At 42.0% G+C, this 19225-nt stretch overlaps 1 protein-coding gene across 1 annotated transcript; it reads left to right on the top strand.

The window, feature by feature from the left end:
- Nucleotides 1-666: 666 nt before the first annotated feature.
- Nucleotides 667-4566, top strand: LOC125459796 (putative nuclease HARBI1). Its single transcript, XM_048546655.2, has one exon. The coding sequence runs from the start codon at nucleotides 1211-1213 to the stop codon at nucleotides 2366-2368; it is 1158 nt and encodes a 385-aa protein (XP_048402612.1). The 5' UTR covers nucleotides 667-1210; the 3' UTR covers nucleotides 2369-4566.
- Nucleotides 4567-19225: the final 14659 nt, after the last annotated feature.

Here is a 19225-nt window from a genome sequence, read left to right as displayed (position 1 = left end):
GCACATTTTGCTTTCAGTGCATCCCCCAGTACACAAACTCAGGTGTTTATCGCACGGAAAGTGGCCATTCAGCCCATCGTGCCCGCTCTGCCCCGCAAAGATCTGTCTACACTGCACTAGTCCCATTTTCTAGCTTGGAGGCTGTGACGACGCGGGTGAATATCTAAACACTGTTTAGATGCTTTGTCAATGCAAAGCTCCAGATTCACGCCCACCCTCCTCTCAGTCATCTACCTTAATTCCAGGCCGGAGGGATAGGGCCTAGGGGGCTTTATATCGCCGTCAAAGCTCTGAGCACGAACAGCAGCCTCGGAAGAGCCCGCTCCGGGTTTCTCCCGGACACCGGGAAAGTGCCCCCTAATTAATAGTTTAAAAGTGCACAGATCCTAGGAGAACACAATCCGAACGGTTATTCCGCCAACACATAATCACACTCCACTGGAAACCTCCCGATGTCTGATCCAGAACATTCCGGGATGTGGGGAGAGGGCGGTACGGACGGGGCAACAGCAGCGCACGCGCAACTCCTACCGTCACCCCGCGCGTGGGAGAGAGGCTCCGCCCAAAGGGGGCGCGGTCTCAGGGAGGGTGGGGATACCAGAGCGGCGCAGGCGCAGGCAGGAGTTTCCGGGCAGGATGGGCGCGGTCTCAGGGAGGGGGCGGGGCCAGGCCGCCGGTGGCCGTGTTCCCGCCGTTACGCCGAAAATTTGCGCCAGCGGAGGGAGACGGCGCGGCGGGAAAGCGCGGCACCGGAGTGCGGCGTCCGGCCGAGCGGCAGGGGCCGTATCCCGGATCGGGCGGAGTGACACATTGCGACTGAAAAGTCGTCGCCGCTGCGCCCGGGAATTTCCTGATGTTACGCCACTGTTGCACCCTGGGAAAACTTCCTGCGTTCACGTGACCGCAAGGCGGATGTGAGGCAATTGGAAGGTTTGAGGATTCCCCTCCTCCTCCTCCTCCTTCTCCTCCCCCTACAAACAATCTCCCCAAAGTTTGCTGCTTTTGGCTCCACAAGGAGCAAATTTGCCCCCCCCCCCCCATCTCTGCACAGGTTTGCTCACTGAGACTTTGCACTTGAGCATCTTCCCCCCCATCACCCCTCTAAGTGCAACAGTCTTATCACCACTACTATCACCACCATTATCATCATCATTACCCTTACATTTTGTAACCCACTCCCACCATCACCCAACAAGAGCCAGAGGATACTATGGCATTTCCCATGGGCATTCCTCTCTACACCATCATTGTAGAAGATGAGGAGGAGGAGGAGCAGCAGCGAATGGAGGCCAAGCGAATACGGCAGCATGGCAAAAGACACCACCCGACCAGGTACTACCCACCTCAGCGTATCTATAGGCAACGCAGATCCTTTGAAGACTTGTCGGAGGATCTCTGCATTCGAAGGGTGCGATTGTCTAAGGGTGCCATTGCCAATCTGTGCGAACTCCTTCGTGAAGATCTTCAGCCACACTCCACTGCTAGGACAGCCTTGTCTGTCGAAATGAAAGTGACCACTGCTCTGAATTTTTTTGGCACTGGATCCTTTCAAGGTGCCACAGGGAACATGTGCAATATCAGCCAAGGAGCAGTGAGGGCAGCCATTCAACAGGTCACAGATGTGCTCTTCAACAGAGCTCCAGGATTTATCAACTTTGGCATCACGCCTAGGCAACAGCGGGAACGAGCAAAGGAGTTCTGTTGCATTGCGGGATTCCCCAAAGTTCAAGGTGCCATTGGTGGCACCCATGTAGCACTGAAAGCGCCAGCAGAACAACCACTTATATTTGTGAACAGGAAAGGATTCCACTCGTTAAATGTTCAGATTGTCTGTGATGCTCACCAGAAGATCCTGTATGTAAATGCCAAGCATGCGGGAAGCTGTCATGATGCTGTCATTGTACAGCACTCAACTCTCCCTGACCTCTTCCACGAGGATAACCACGTTCAAGGGTGGCTTCTTGGAGACCAGGCATACGCATTGCAAACATGGCTCATGCCTCCACTGAGCCAACCAAAAACCCAGGCCGAGGAAGCATACAACAAAGCTCAGGCAGCGACGCGAGCCGTGGTGGAGAGGACCATAAGACTGTTAAAAAGCAGGTTTCGCTGCCTGGACAGATCCAGTGGAGCTCTGCAGTACACACCCCAAAGGGTGGCACGAATTGTCATAGCATGCTGCGTGCTGCACAATTTTGCGCTGCAGGAAGGCCACCTATTCAACATAGATGATGAGGAACCACTGCTGCCTGAGGAAAGGGAGTTGCAGGCCCCGCCATTTGAGGAGGATGATCAGTTGGAGGATTCATCTCTGATTGCTGCAAGGGCCATTCAAAATCAGATTGTGCAGGAGGAGTTCAGCCACTGATGATGTAGCAGTTTTCCCCTGTGCCAAATACCAAGCAAGTTTTCATCCTTGAAACCACTACCGACCTTAGTACGTGATTGCTGAGCAGCCCTTGATGCCCAAAAAGCACTGTGACAATATTTATGACCGGAATATATATGTTCACACCAGTTAGATGTTCTTATTCCAAAATGAGTTTATTATTCACAAGTAACCGGTGCAAGATGTACAGTAATAAAGACATATTGTACAGTCGAAGCAACTGAATATTGTGCTCATTATTTACATGCTGATTCATCTTGGTGATGGGCTATCACTTCCGATCACCCTCATCGGTTACTACTACGACTTTGTACCGCCTGAGGGCCCGGCAGGTGATGAGTGGCACCACCTGCTGTACAGAAGGTGCCATAGGACTGAAGTGGCTGTCAACCTATTGGCTGCTGGGGCGTATTGAGGAGCTGCTACTGAGTGTTTATCTGGAGGGAGCTCATGGGCAGCCTGGTCTCATCTGCTACCATCGAACTGTGAGGAGGACTGGCACATGCCTTTGTCCTGAGAGGTGCCACAATCAGGCAGGTGGATTTCAGTCATCGAACCGAGCTGAAGCTGCCCACTGCACTTTCAGAACACAATTAGGCCAGAACTTGCACCACCTCGTATGTAGGTGTTTACCCAGGAAATTTGCGTGTGATATTACCCCCTGCTTGTGAACAGCATAACTTTCTAATGCAGTGGATGTAGCAAATTCCAGTGTTAACAGCATTGTTTTGGGTAATTGGATTGTTTGCAAACTGCTCTTTCCAATCTTTAGCAAATGTAGATTTAGTGTTTACATAATGAAAGCGAAACATTTCTAAACTCATAACACTAATTGTTTTGCAAATGTAATGGAATCTCCCTGCACTTGTCAAAGGGAGTGTTCTGTGATAAATCTCAAATTTGCTCAAGAATGCACTGGTGTTTGCAGTGAATGTGTCTTCTCCTGTTTGACTGTGCATTAAATAACTTCAAGTTGCTAATGGGCAGAACAGCAAAATACTATTTACGGTAACCACTAACTTTAACTTAACAATAGCAGTATGTTTTACTATTTGTATGAAATAGAAAATGTCAATGTTAGTGAACTGTCAGAGCAAAATGGACTTGAAGAAAAATCCTCCAGGGTTATACAGTGATAAGGACATTTCCATGCTTTCTACATCAATTACAAATACAATAATGATATGATAAATGTGCATACTGCATATTCTGTGTACACTGCATGTAGCTCTACTGAAGATGCCTGTTGGAGTAGAAATCTCTAAGTCTAATCTGGTGTATTGTAAACATGGTAGAGCTCTTGTCAGAAGTAATTGTTTTTAGACCATTCCAGAGATTTCGAGGAAAATAATCTAAGCTAACACTTCATTGTGCACTGTTGGAGGTTTGAAATGTCAGAGCTTGGCCTACCGATCCTTTCAGTGGGTATCAAAGATCCAATAGCATTACTTCAAGAATAACCGCAGAGTTTTCTTGGCAACGCTTATCCTTCACCTGACACCATTGAAATGGAATGTCTGTTGTCATGTCTCATTGCTGCTTGCCTAGTATCGCAACAGCGAATACACTTCAGAAAAGTACTGTACCTCACTGGTACTGAAGCATCAGGGTGCCCTGATGTAAATGGTGCTACCTTAACACAGATTTTTCTTTTCATATTGGGTTTGTTGCTGACTGCTGCATGAGTCCAAATGTCAGCATTTCAGTGTGCCGAAGCACAGAGGTGGTATGGAGCAGAAGGAGACCATTTGGCCATATGGTTCTCCCACATTTGTCAGTGGTGTCTGCTGCATGGAGGATGTTAAAAGCTATTCTAGTGAAATTTCCACTTCTGTCAGCCTGAGCAAAACGCGCATCTTACAGGTTCCAAGAAATGGGTAGGGAGAACTTAAAGGGCGATTACAAAATTGAGGTGAAAATCAGAAATTGTCAGAAGTGCACATCAGAATCTGAAAGAGAAATCAAGTGAGCTCTTTATCAGAATTGATTCTTTGAGAGGTTGATGGGATTTTTTTAGAATTGCATTTTTTATGGAGTATATATTAATTTCTGCATCCTAAAATTCAATGTTGTATAATTTTTCTTATAAATCAGTGCTAAATATATGCTGGAGATAGTAGGAACTGCAGATGCTGGAGAATCTGAGATAACAGGGTGTAGAGCTGGATGAATACAGCAGGCCAAGCAGCATCTTAGGAGCAGGAAAGCTGACGTTTCGCGTCTCGACCCTGGGGCCTAGGCCCGAAACGTCAGCTTTCCTGCTCGTAAGATGCTGCTTGGCCTGCTGTATTCATCCAGCTCTACACCTTGTTATCTCGCTAAATATATGCTGATTTGTTTGAATTACTGAAATACTTTCATACCTAAGAAACAGGAACTGGATGTGTGGTCTGCTTCACCATTCAGATGATCATAGTTATACCTCGGCCTTAATTCACTTTCCAATCCCATCTGCCACGTCCTGTGATTTCTGTAGAGTCCAAACGTCTTGATCTGAGCTGTGAACACAATGAATGAGCGAACATTTGCAGCTATTGGAGAACAGAATTCTGAACACTTTCAACCTTCCAAGTGAGGAAATCTCATTTCAGTCTGAAACGGCCATCACGCTGTTCAAAGACTGCCCCCTAATTCCAAGCTTTTCTGCCAAGGGAGAAATAGCCCCTTAGCGTCTACCGTGTCAACCCCTTTTGTACGTTTGCATGAGATCACCTTTTATTCTTTAATACAGCAGACAGTGTAGGCTCATTCTACTCTTGTAGGATAATCTCTTATCCCTAGGAATCTAGTCAACCTTTTTTGCACCACTCTAAAAAGATAAAGAAAATAATTTATTTTGAGTGCTAAAACTCTGCATAGTATTCCACATGCAGTTTCTCAAAAACCTGCACAAATGCAGCTAGCATTCCCCTCATTTATTTTCAAAACTCTTTGCAATACATACCTATGTAGTTACCTGCTGTATCTATATGCTAACTTTCTGTGTACTTTGTACAGGACATCAACCTCCTTCTGAGCACCAATATTTAACAGTTTCTCACCATTTTTAAAAAATCAGTAAAGTAAATAAGTTCACATTTCCCCATACTCTTGTTCACTTGACACCTTGTTACCCTCTCAACCTGTGTATATCTCATAACAGATCTGTCCACCTCAGAGCTCACTTTTCCACCCGGCTTTGTGTTGTCAGTAAACATGGATATATTAGACTCAATCTTTTCATATAAGTCATTAATATAGGTTGCAAATAAATGAGACAGTATCACTTATCCCTGCTGGTTCATGCCAGTTCCTTTTTGCAAAACAATGTTAATTTTGTCAAATCATGCTATGATCTGCTGAGTGCATTAAGACTCCCTCAATAATAAATTCCAGCATTTTCCCAATAGCTACTGTTAGATTAACTGGCCTGTACCTTATTTTAGGTAATTCCCTATTTTCTGCCTCCTTTTTTTGATTAGAAGTGTGACATTTACTTTCCAATCTGTTGGGACCATTGTAGAATCCAGGGAGTTTGGAATGTCATAGACAGTGCTCCACCTCTAGAACCCTCAGATAGATGCCATCTAGCCCTGAAGGTGTGTTGCAAGTTTACTTCCTCAAGTTTTTCCAACATATTTTCTCTGCTGATATTAATTACCTTAAATTCTCATTGCTTGGCTGTCTATTTCTCCAGTTTATTCATCTGCATGTCTTCTCTATTTGTCTAAACAAGTTCAGAATTTCCTCACCTCAAATCTGCATAATTGGCTTTGAATAAGTTAAAGATTTTTGTTTGCAACTAATATATATTGCTTTCAAACTTGGAATTTAATTATATTCTGGTAACATTTATTCCCAAGGAATTTTTTTTCCTGCTGAAATTATTAATTAAACCCACCTTGTTGTGTGATGCTGGATCAAAATTGCTTTATTCCAAGTTGGTTCCACAACATATTGTTCCAAGTAGTTATCGTGAAAAAGTATTCCACAAATTCATCTTCCAGATTGGCTATGCCCATTTGATTGTTGCAATCGATATGGAGATCAATTACCCCACAAATTTTACATTGCCCTTGTTACAAGCTATACTTATTTCTTCCTCCATGCTCTGTTGAGTAGGTGTATAACTATTAGAGGTCCTATAAATTTACTGACAACAGTGTTTTCTGATCATTGCTATTTCTAATCTTCATAAAGATTTTAATTCATGATTTTCTGAACCACATCCTTTCTCACTGTTGTCCTTACATCATCCTGCGTCATCGAGACTGCGCCTCCCTTTCCATTCTGCTTTGTTTTTTTTCAGTGTTGTGTATCCCGAAATGCTTATTTTCCCAACCTTGGTTACATTGTAATCATGTCTCCGTAATGGCAATTAGGTATAAACCATTTATCTCTGTGCCACTAATTCATCTACCTTATTGTAAATGCATTGTTCATTCAGATAGAAGTTTTTTTAAAACTAATACTTGCATGGTCCTTATTCACTGATATATTATTACCTTTAAACACTGTGTCCAACTCTGTTTGTCTTTATTTAAATAATTAAACTTTTTTGTTTTTTTTGACCTTTGTTTTAGATTTCTAACTCTTCTATCACCTTGAACCCTCTCCCCTTCTCTCCCTAGCTTAAAACCACATACTCAAGCCCTGGTCATACAATTCACCAGGACAATATTCTCAATGCAGTTTGATTGGAACTAATCTCAATGAAACAACTGTTCCTTATGTGACTATTGATGCCGCTGATCCATTAATTTTTAATCTGGTTGGCCCTATGCTAAGGAAATATTTGCTTTAATATTCACAAGTCTTCATTTAGCATTGTATCTCTTAACCTAATTTTCCAATCTACCTCAGTCAGTTTGACACTCATACCTGTGTATTTGACTTTGAGTTCAGTACTCTTGCTTGGGACTTTATATATATTACTCAAACTCCGAGTGAGTTCTGTCGTATGATCACTCTTTCCCAGAGGATCCATTACTATGAGATTACTAATTAACCCTGACATGAAGTTGCCTGTTCCCTGGGTTGTTCAATTTGTATAATTTTGCGAACTTATAAGCTTATCTTCTAAGCTAAATTTACTGATTAGATTTATCCAATTTATCAGAAGTTTAAAGTCCCTCATGATTACTGCATTGATTATTGATAAAATCTATAATAATAGCATTGCCCAAATGATTGTTTTGTTTAAGCAGTATGTCTTTGATAGGTTCATTTAGCTGGGAAGACACCTGGGGCCTATGGAGATCTGTAGCACCGCTCCACAGGGTAGAGACATTGGGATAAGGCAATGATCGTGGAGAACAGTAAGCAGTGGAAGGTAAAGAGAGTCTAATAACAACAGTACCAAGACTAGAGATAATTTTCTTCCATGATGGATAGAAGTCCAGATGTGAGATGACACTAGTAGGGTAGAAGGAATGGAATTGGAATGATTTAGAGGTGGATACCATCCGGTGATGAGATAGTGGAATCAGTTATGTATGTTAAAATCAGAATAATTATTAGTTAGTACTTAAAAATTGGAAGCATTCTACATGCTGAAAATTAAAATTCACTTTGAGTGAAAAAATGTCAAATGCTGTTCGGTTAATTAAATAGATGCACCAGTGTTGGTTCTATAGACAAAGATTATAAAATTTTTTAACCTCCAGCATTTCTACTGCCCACCTCCATGGCCATGCCAACACACAATCTTAAAGTCCAGGAAGGAACAGTTAATTATGTTGGTGAATCCTAAACAAGAATTTTGTGATGGAACAGGAATCTTGATGGTCGATGCTAAATTACATGACAAGAAAATTTCAAGGAAGTAATGCTTTTAATTCCTTAAAAATAAATTGAATCCCATCAGATGTAAAACTGCCTTTTCAACTCAGGAGAAACAAATTCCCAACTTAGTCTTATTTTTATTGTAATTAAAAAGCCACGAGGCTAGATTCTTGACAAAATTTGTATTTGTATCCTGAGGTCTGATTTTACACATGAACAGCTTTATGTAATTTCTGGAGTGCAAAGTTTTGATTTTGTTAGAATCTGGTGAAAGAATAGCTAGAAATCCTGTATTTAAAAACAAAATTGTTGTAATAAAGATACCAAGTTGACCACAGATTTTCAGGCTTTTGCTAGCTTCCTCTTATTTATTGATTGATTCATTATCCAAAAGTGTAACTCCTATCATATAAATTATTCTCACTCATGTTTATTTCTTTTTCTGTCCACATTGGCATTACTGTTCTTCAAAGTCTTCTTGACTGTTCTTCCAAACTGCTGACCCTGATGCTAACCCATCATATCTAGCCTTGTCCATTTTGCCTGTTTCTTTTTGAAGGTACCCTGGAATATTTAGTTTCCAGCCTTGGTCTCTGTGCAACTAAGTTATTGAGATGTCATTAGATCAAGCACAGTTATCACCAATTGCCTTTTGTATTGGCATTGTATATTCACATGAAGCACTCCTAATTTTACCTTTGTCATTTTGTCTGAACAGGCCGATTAAAAGAAAAATCTACCTTTACCATTTTCCTTGACTGACCTTATTTCACAGATGTATAGTGATTTTAGTTTCCATCCTGACACAATGTCTATCTCTACTTAAGAGTATTGCACGACTCTGCTCTGGTCATCACTTTACTCCTCAGGTTTATAAATTTTCCATGCATTGTACCCTCTCTATATATTTTTCCATTGGTAGCCCTAGTTTTACACCTAGCCAGGACATTAGCTCAAAGTCACGTTTAAGTGGAGTCCATTGCTGCGGAACAACTCACTGTTCCTCCACTACTGGTGTCAGTGCCCCATGAATCAAAACTCCAGTATCCTCACCATTCTTTTGGTCATACAAACAACTTCTTGATCTGTTTAAACAGCTGCCAATTGCATTTGGGTTAGGTAACAATTCAAAGATTATCACTTTGGCAGTTCTGCTTGTTAATTTGAAATGCAACTTTTTGAACAGCTAAGAGACTCATGCCTTGTTCCACATCTGCCGTTTTGGACTGCGACAGCTCAGTATTCAATGTCTCCAGTCGGAAGATGTCTTTAACCCTGGCATTGGGCAGGCAACACATCCTTTGGGTACTCCAATTCATAGTTGCAGATGACAATGTCTTTTAATGACTATGCTGTCTCTAGTATGTTCCATCTCACAGCCCTAATGGAATGGCTTCCTGTGCCACGGTCAGTTGGCTCATCCTGAAGACTTTATCCTCATCGCTGCAGGCATCAAGAAAACCTTGTACCTACAAAGCAAAATACTGTAGATGCTGCAAACCTCAATAAAAACATAAAATGCTGGAAGTATTGACCAAGACAGGCAGCATCGCTGCAGAGAGAAACAGAGCTAAAGGCTGAATCCTATGGGAAAGCCTAGAACTTTGAGAAGGATAGACTCTGGGAACTTGAATAGTTGTCTGAAATTCTGTTTCCAACAGCAGATTGGAGTTTTGCTATTAAGTTCTCAGCATATTTCAGACAGAATAGCTTTCATGATCTTCATAGTCAGGAAAACATTTTGCATTCATTAGCATGCCCTGAGTACTCAATAATACCCCAGTCTGCTGGAATCATAAACAGAAACAGTGTCCACAAACTCGACTCTGCATATGAGGTGTATACTTCACAGGGTAGTCTTCTTTCAAGCTCCTGTGAATACAAACCTCTTCTGTTACTTGGTTCCTTCATAATAAAGCTGCTTCTTTGCACAAACATTTACAGTTCAAAGGCTGAAGCCTCGCCAGGTCAATCAGCTCATCAGAAGGCACTATCTCCTAAACTGTATGAAAGGTGAAAGCTGACCAGGCCCATTAGCCGGCCCCAGTGAAGCAACAACAGTGGCAGACATCATCAAACTTGACTGGTGCAAGCAAGTGGGAATCAATTGAAAAGGGAATGTGATATGAAGGTGAGGCTTAATTTAGAAGGAAGCTTTAGAGAAAAGGGGTCTCAACAGAAAAGTTTCACACATTGTTGGAAATTGCTGTCGACTGTTGTAAAACCCATCTCTGGTTCACTAATCTACTTTAGGGAAGGAATCTCCCATCCTGGCAATTGGGTCCTGACGAAGGGTTTTGGCCCAAACATTGACATTCCAGCTTTTCTGATGCTGTCTGACCTGCTATGCTTTTCCAGCTCCACCTTTATTGACTCTAGCTTCTAGCACCTGCAGTTCTTACTGTCTCCAAATTGCCCTCCTTACCTGGTCTGGTCTACAAGTGACTCCAAATCCACAGGAATGTGGTTGACTCTTAATTGCCCACTGGGCAGTTAGGGATGGGCAATGAATGCTGCCTCGCCAGTGACGCCCTCATCCTGTGAATAAATAACAGAATAAAGAAAGGTAAGGGAGGCTTCCTGGAAAGGAACTATGGGGAATGGGAATTTAAAGGCTTTGATAGTTGGAGGTATTGGAAAAATCCTGGCAAGTAGACAGCCGAGTCATGGTGACATGGGGGAAAGGAGGGGTGAGAAGGTGTATATTGAGGGTGGGGAGAACAATGCGTTAATTAGCTGCACTGGTTGGGGGGGGGGGTGTGGAGAAAAAGCAAGTGAATTGAACAAGGGACAATGTAAGGACGAGGCATGGGATCTGGATGGGAGTGGGATCAATGGGAAGAACAGGAATATGGAAGGAAATGGAGAAATTGACTGAGCACATGCAACACCATCGAGCCAGATTCTTGTCCAGGAAGGGATTTCACTCCCTCAATGTCCAGCTTATGTGTGAACATAGGCAACAATTTCAGTAGCTATGCACCCGCCAACAAAGGAACTAGTCTGATGCTTACGTTCAGTACAGCTCCCAGGTTCATCAAATATTTAATCCCCTACATCATCTGTAGGGTGGCTTTTGGGTGACCAGCTGTATTCTGGAAGACAGGGCTAAAGACCACAGTGTGAAACTCTTTGATGCTGAAAAGCACTACCTTGCTGTCCATGCACCCATGAGAGCTATCAGTGAGCAGACAATTAGCCTTCTGCAGATGTGCTTCCAGTTGCTGGATAGTTCAGGAGGAGCACTCCAGCCTTCCAGATACAGCGTCTCCTGAAAACTGAATGTTTGCTCTGCTCTGCACAACCTGGCTCAATGAGGGATCTGCAAACTTATAATAGGGGAAAACGGACCAGTTGCCTGTTTCTCCAATGAGGAATAAGCAGAGTCTAATACAGATGCTGAGGAAGCCAATACAGAAAAACCCAGGCACCAACAAGATGAGATAGACAGACTCAATACAAGCAGATAGCAGATAGGTTTGAGAGCTTCTCATGAGAATGTGTGGACAATCAGAACCATGGGCCAATGACGGTGCAGAGGCATTGCTGCCCTCAAGGGACTCCTTGGTTTATAACTTTAAAAAAACATAACAAACTTTGTATTGGTAGATTGTGAATGGTTTTGTTCCCTTTGCACAAATACCTTCCTGTTCAGTTTTTTGGCCAAAGCATCAGTATGAGGTTAGGTAGCATTACATGGCTACTCCTTCGTTTGAATATGTTAGTCATTTACCTTTAAGAGAATCTGCTATATGTGGATTCATTCACAAAACCCAAACTTTGAGCTTAATTCAGTGGTTATTGTCGCTCCCATGTTGGGAATATATTTTCTATTTTTAAGAACTATGTGACAGACTGGGAGACAGGGAACTGCTTGGGCACTTTGGCTTGAAAAGGGTTCACTACGTTCTCTCCTGGAAATAAAATCTAATGTTTAACGTGTGCTGCAGCTAATTGGCTGTTTACAGAAAGCTAAGTGGAGAAAAGATAAGCCAGTGTTTAGGTTGATAAGAGATTGGGTTTATGGCCTTCAGTTGCTGAAGAAATCTCGTCAATCAAAGAGCACTGAGTCTGCGGAATTCTCTGCCTCAGAAAATGGTTAAGGCCAAAGCATCAAATGTTTTTTTTAAAGAAAGTTGGGCTTTGTTCTTAGGAGTAAAGTGATGAATGGGTCTGGTGAGAAATCAGGAACTGGGTGCTTTAAGTTGGATGATAAGCCATGATTATATTGAATGGTGGAGCACACTCAAAAGGCCAAATAGCCTAAGTCCTGTTCCTTTCTTCCATGATCCTATGAAAGCCTTGTTTAAAAAAAAACTGAGAGCCTCTTTGCAAATTGTCACCTAGCAATAACGGTTGGTTAGTCTGGAGCTGCAAGTCTTTCTCCATCTCTCTCAGCGGAGCAATCTGGGAATGCGTTAAAGCTTCCAAGTATCTGAAATCATGAAAACTTGAACGAACTGCAGATACTGTAAATCAGGAGCAAACCCAAAGTGGCTGGAAAAGCTCAGCAGGTCTGGCAGCATCTGTGAAGGGAAAAACAGAGTTTTTGGGTCTGGTGATTCTTCCTCAGAACATATCTGATATTATGGCTACCTTATAAACCCTAAAATACCAAAGTGTGGCCATATTCACAAGACTCAGATCCAGCTTGATTTCAATCTAACCTGAAGATCTTCTGTCAGTTAACGACAGTGAGTAGTTATTTTTCATTCCCAAGAAACTTGATGGAATGTGGAAGTAATTAAATTCTATCCTTTGTTTTCAAACCCTTGGCCAACAGGGGTGTTATTTCCTTTTGCCTTTTGTCATTAAATATTACTGAAAAAGACAATAGTCTCTGCAGAGACAATTGTCTTTTTGAGTAATATGATTGTGCCTGTCTTTGATTTTGGGGAGATTTGGTTCTATTTCCAGATTGTAACTTAGATGTTACCCAGTATTTGCCACTTGCTTTTAAAAGCAACATCTGTGCTGTAATAGATAGGTTATTTTGAGTCCATTAAAGAATTCCGGTGAGATCTTTCATTTCTGTATTAAAAAGGAATCAATTGGTCATTTTGGTGATTGAATGAACACATTTATACTAATGGACTGACTGGTGGAGTAGTGGAATTTGATTACCAGTGCATTTCTCTTGTCACAGCGACCTCGCCAAGCTGGTACAGCTGCAACAGGCATCTGCCAGACAACGTTAAAAAAAAAATGCCCAGGTACATCCTGGGCAAAATAATAGGTGACATCCAATCCAGCTATTTACTAAACCTGCTTTAATCATCAGCAAAGTAACGGGAGGTATTGTCGACAGTGCTGTCAAATGGCACTTGTAGAGCAGTAACTAATGCTCAGTTTGGGTTTGCCAGAGTTTCTCAGCAACAAACTTCATTACAGATTTGGTTCGAACACGTTCAAAATTGCTCACTTGGAGAAGTGACTGCCCTTGACATCAAGGTTGCATTTGACCAAGTATGGCATCAAAAAGACCTCGCAGATTGAAGGCAACATGAATTATGGGTAAATGCTATTTGCTGGTGTCTTTCCATGCACAAAGGAATAAGATTGTGGCTGTTTACAACCATCACCTCATCCTTGGGATATTGCTGCAGTCTTTGCTCCTGGGAGTTATTTTCTAATCAACTTGTTGAGAGTTGTTACAACACACCTCTGGAGCAGATTGGATTTGAATCCAGGCCTCCTGACCCAGAGATAAGGACGCTACCACTGTGGTATAAGAGCCTTTAATCAACCTGCCCAGGGATGTCATGACACAACTCTGGAGCATTTAATACTTACACCTTGTTCTCCTGGCTCAGAGGTAGGGACACTACCACACGGCCACAAGACCTTCAGCATTGCTCTGGGTGAATGTTTTCTAATCAAGCTGATTCACAGATGCTATTTTACATGGTTAGAGTAGGTGGCATTTGAACCCAGCGTCTCTTGGCTCAGAGGTAGAGCACTACCACTGCCACTGCAAGGCCTCAGCAATGCTCTGGGTACTTTCCTACACGTAAAAAAATTCAGATGCTTCAATACTGAACCTTTTTCAGACACAAGATCCGAAGTGGGGGACAGTTGTAGATTACTAAGTACTGCTCACAACTCCTCAGATAATAAAGCAGCAAGACCTGGACAATATTCAGGCTTGGACTGATAAGTGGCAAATATATTTGTGGCACATAAGTGCAGGGAATGACCATCTCCAACAAAAGAAAATCTGAACCGTCTTACCTTGGCATTTATTGGCATTACCATTATGACGCGCCCCCCCCCCCCCACCTCCACCACCCACCCTTCATCGTCCTCCCATTAACATCCCACGAATTAACATTGAGCTGAATCTAATTGGACCAGTCATATAAACACTGTTTCATGGATAGGGCAGAGGACTGGGAATTCTGTCGTGAGTAACTCATCGACTAACTGTCCAACTATTTTTAAGGTGAGAGGAGAAAGATTTAAAAGAGACCTGAGGGGCAACGTTTTTACACAGAGAGTGGTGTGTGTGTGGAATGAACTGCCAGAGGAAGTGGTAAATGCAGGTACAGTTACAGCATTTAAAAGACATTTGGATAAGTATACAGATAGGAAAGGTTTAGAATGCGTAGGAGCAACTTACTGCAGATGTTGGAACCTGTACTGAGAACAAAAAATGCTGGAGATCACAGCAGATCAGGCAGCATCTGTGGAGTGAAAGCAAGCTGCCATTTCAAGTCCAGATGACTCTTCACCAGGACTGGTTTAGTTTAATCAGAGCAAGGTTTAGAATGAGAGATAATGGGAACTGCAGATGCTGGAGATTCCAAGATAATAAAATGTGAGGCTGGATGAACACAGCAGGCCAAGCAGCATCTCAGGAGCACAAAAGCTGACGTTTCGGGCCTGATATGGGCCAAACACAAGCAAGTGGTATTAGTTTGGGAAATTTGGTTGGCGTGGACAAGTTGGATTGAAGGGTCTTTTTCCATGCTGTGTGACAGTATGACTCTATCTGACAATGTTTTGGAATATTTTTCATGTGCCTGGATGAGTGTGGGTCCGAGAACATAGTAAAAGCTCGACACTGTGCAGGATAATGCTGTCTGGTTAGTCATCATGTTAAACATTGACTCTCTTATTCACCAAAGTGCAGTTGTCACTACCTGTGCCATCTGTTTGATGCTCTCAAGCAAGTGAGCAAGGCACCTCTGACAGTACCTTCCAAAGCCACATTTACCATTAAGAACAAATGCAGCAGATGCATTGAAACACTGCCCATCTGCAAGATCTGTTATTCCAATATTTGTGGCTGTGGTTAATGATATACCAGACTGAGCAGATTATTGAGCCAATTTGTAAAATCTGTCTGTTATCTGCTATTTAATGTGTAATTTATGGTTTCTAATTGATCATATTTCACCTGTCAGTTAATGTTTAATTTATATTGATTCTGGGATTGCGCATTCAGAGTAACCTAAGGTAATATTGAAAGTTTTACTTTTGTTTCACTCCTGTTTAGTGATATTATTAACCATGGAATCTTGAGGCTTCATTCTTTCAGTGCCTACCTGACATTTCAGATTTTTTTCTCAAATGTTGGCTTATAGTGGTCTGGATGAATATTCCCGTAACAGAAATAATTGCTGAAACAGTACCTTTGCATATTCTTAGTTTCTGGATCTAGCCTCTGTCATCTTCAGCCTGCCTGAATTGGACCACTGAATTCATCTTTTGAGCTCTTGTCTCCTCAGAAGTTTTGATCTCCAGTCACAATTTCAGCCTTAATAACAAGGTGTGGAACTGGATGAACACAGCAGGCTAAGCGGCATCTTAGGAGCACAAAAGCTGACGTTTCGCGCCTAGTCCCGGCTCTAGGATCGAAACATCAGCTTTTGTGCTCCTAAGATGCTGCATGGCCTGCTGTGTTCATTCAGCTCCACGCTTTGTTATCTCGGATTCTCCAGCATCTGCAGTTCCCATTATCTCTGATACAATTTCAGCCTTAGTTTCCTTTCTCAGTTTCCCTTTTCCATTTTCCTTCCGGTCGGGATCTGTCTCAAAAAATATGACAATTTCACTTTCCTGCCTTGCCTCTGGGGAAATAGAAGCCTGAATGTAGCAAAGTTTTTTTCAGAACATTCTTGAAATACAGCATGTTCTTATCACCATAAGCATTTTAATATTGTATACTGTAAATATCATGTCTCTTTATTTTTCTGCTTTTTAAAACTGTAGATTGAAATATGAAAGAACTATATCAAGTACTGGTATCAGTATGACTGAAGAACTCGATTGACTTGGTTCAATGAAGATATTGTCCGGTGTAAAATTAATTACTCCTCTAACTTGAACGCATTTTCCAGGATTGAGTCAGAAAGGATTTTGGTTGATCGGTGTAGCAATTTCCTCATCAAGATGGTGTATTGCGAAAGAATTTCACTCTGATCACTCAATAGACACCAACTGATATTCATTGTAGTTTGGCTATATCACTTTCAGACTTGTCCAGAAGGTGGCGCAAAAATTTATTAATGTCACTGCTGGCTCATTTTATTACTCAGGGTTTGACTAAGAACCTTTGCACTCTGACTCATTGTTTGAACCCTCCAGGGTATTCATGTCACTATTTTTCTTCTTCATTACCTGGAGTGCACTCATTGGTAGACTCGCTATTCAGCACTTTTATATTGCAATAACTGTCATTACTTCCTCTGCCTGGGAGTATGGAATTATGTCGTTTAATACCTTGAGTCTCTGTTTAACAATAGTAGGGTTCACTGAATATAACCTTCAGTGATTTCCCTGGCAAAGATACTAGAACTGAAATTTTATTCCCAATTTATCTTTGGGCTGCCTCACCTTCTTGATCTTTCATTACTTTGATGGGAACCTTAAGATATTCTTGAGCCACCTTGTGTGTGTTTGACAGATTTTCTCAGAACTTCTTGTCAGATAGAATGGCTTATTTTTACTGGGCCATAACTTTCTCCTCAATGAATTTAAATTGTCGCTTTTCTTCATGTCTGTGGACTAACTGAAAAGGATTGAAGCCAGTAGATTCACAAGTGCAGGTCAAAAAAATACAAGATTTGAAGCCAGTCAAATCATTCAAAATCACTCACCATCCTGACTTGAATAAAAGTCACTGTTCCCTCACTGTCACCGGATCAAAATTGTGAAATCCCTTTGGTTCAGTACCAGCTTGTCAAACGCACTCTGGGATGAACTAACTTGCCAACAATGCTCAGATCTCATGAAAAAATAAAAATTAGATCATGACTCAAAAGGACACAGGCAGGGTTAAACTATACATTGAAGATAGCCTGGAGGGGCTGAGATTACTCGTGAGGAAAATAAAGCGGTCAACAATCTTGACAGAAAATATAGAATACTAAAGATAAATCTTCAAAACGTTGATCAACAGAGCAGCAGGAAAAGGAAATATTATTGTAAAGAAACAAGAATTAACCAAACAGCACAGATGAATAAGGATGTCAGAGTGATAGAGGATTGGACAGCAGAGGGCAGCAAGAAAAGAACAGTGGGTAAGAGATTAACAGTGGAAACAAAACAAAAGTAGGAAAGGAAACACAAAAACCATTAAGTCAGATTATCAAGGAACATAAAAACAAAACAGCAAAAGAATCCACAGGCACATAAATAGTAAAGAAGTAAAGATGGGAATAGGGCTACAATGGGACAGTTAGCATATGATTTCCCTTGTCTCCTGTGACTGGATATTGATTTAAGTTGAGATGTAAGCACACTCAAAAAATATGTAGACATTTAATAATATAGAACTTCAAAACTAAACTCCTTAACTTGATAGACTTAAAGGGTTCTGTTTGTCTCTCTGGCATAAACAGGATTAAGATTTTTCAAGTCTGTGCTTGAGTAGAAGTAAGGGTGAATAAAAGCAATGAATATTTGATTTAGTCAAGGCATGTGCAGGGAGTTCAGGTCTGTGCACTATTTGGGAAACCTCAGACCCTGCTGGTGATCACCATAGCAGGTGCCTTGGGCTGCATAACCCAAGCTCCAGCAAAGAACAAAAAACAAAGAACAAAGAAAATTACAGCACAGGAACAGGCCCTTCGGCCCTCCAAGCCAGCGCTGATCCAGATCCTCGATCTAAACCTGTCGCCTATTTTCCAATGATCTGTGTCCCTCTGCCTCCTGCCCATTCATGTATCTGTCTAGGTACATCTTAAATGACGCTATCGTGCCCGCCTCTACCACCTTCGCTGGCAATGTGTTCCAGGCACTCTCTGCGTAAAGAACTTTCCACGCATATCTCCCTCAAACTTTTCCCCCCTCACCTTAAATCGTGACCCCTAGTAATTGAGCCCCCCACTCTGGGAAAAAAGCTTCTTGCTATCCACCCTGTCTATACCTCTCATGATTTTGTAGACCTCAATCAGGTTTCCCCTCAACCTTCGTCTTTCTAATGAAAATAATCCTAATCTACTCAAGCTCTCTTCATAGCTAGCACCCTCCATACCAGGCAATATCCTGGTGAACCTCCTCTGCCCCCTCTCCAAAACATCCACATCCTTTTGGTAATGTGGCAACCAGAACTGTACACAGTACTCCAAATGTGGCCGAACCAAAGTCCTGCACAACTGCAACATGACCTGCCAACTCTTGTACTCAATACCCCGTCTGATGAATGAAAGCATGCCGTATGCCTTCTTGACCACTCTATCAACCTGCATTGTCACCTTCAGGGAACAATGGACCTGAACACCCAGATCTCTCTGTGCATCGATGTTCCCCAGGGCTTTCCATTTATCATACAGTTTGCTCTTGAATTAGATCTTCCAAAATGCATCACCTTGCATTTGTCTGGTTTGAAATCCATCTGCCATTCCCCAGCTCAACTCTCCAATCTATCTATATTCTGCTGCATTCTCTGACAGTCCTCTTCACTCTCTGCTACTCCACCAATCCTAGTGTCATCTACAAACTTGCTGATCAGACCATCTATACCTTCCCCCAGATCATTTATATATATCACAAACAACAGATGTCCCATCACGGATCTCTGTGGAATGCCACTGGTCACAGTTCTCCATTTTGAGAAACTCCCTTCCA

Source organism: Stegostoma tigrinum, chromosome 16 (genome assembly GCF_030684315.1).
Source record: "Stegostoma tigrinum isolate sSteTig4 chromosome 16, sSteTig4.hap1, whole genome shotgun sequence".
Taxonomy (NCBI): domain Eukaryota; kingdom Metazoa; phylum Chordata; class Chondrichthyes; order Orectolobiformes; family Stegostomatidae; genus Stegostoma; species Stegostoma tigrinum.
This window is presented reverse-complemented; position numbering and strand designations above follow the sequence as displayed.

Excerpts from the sequence above, each read along its gene's own strand:
- LOC125459796 (XM_048546655.2), top strand. The coding sequence starts at position 1,211 with ATGGCATTTCCCATGGGCATTCCTCTCTACACCATCATTGTAGAAGAT.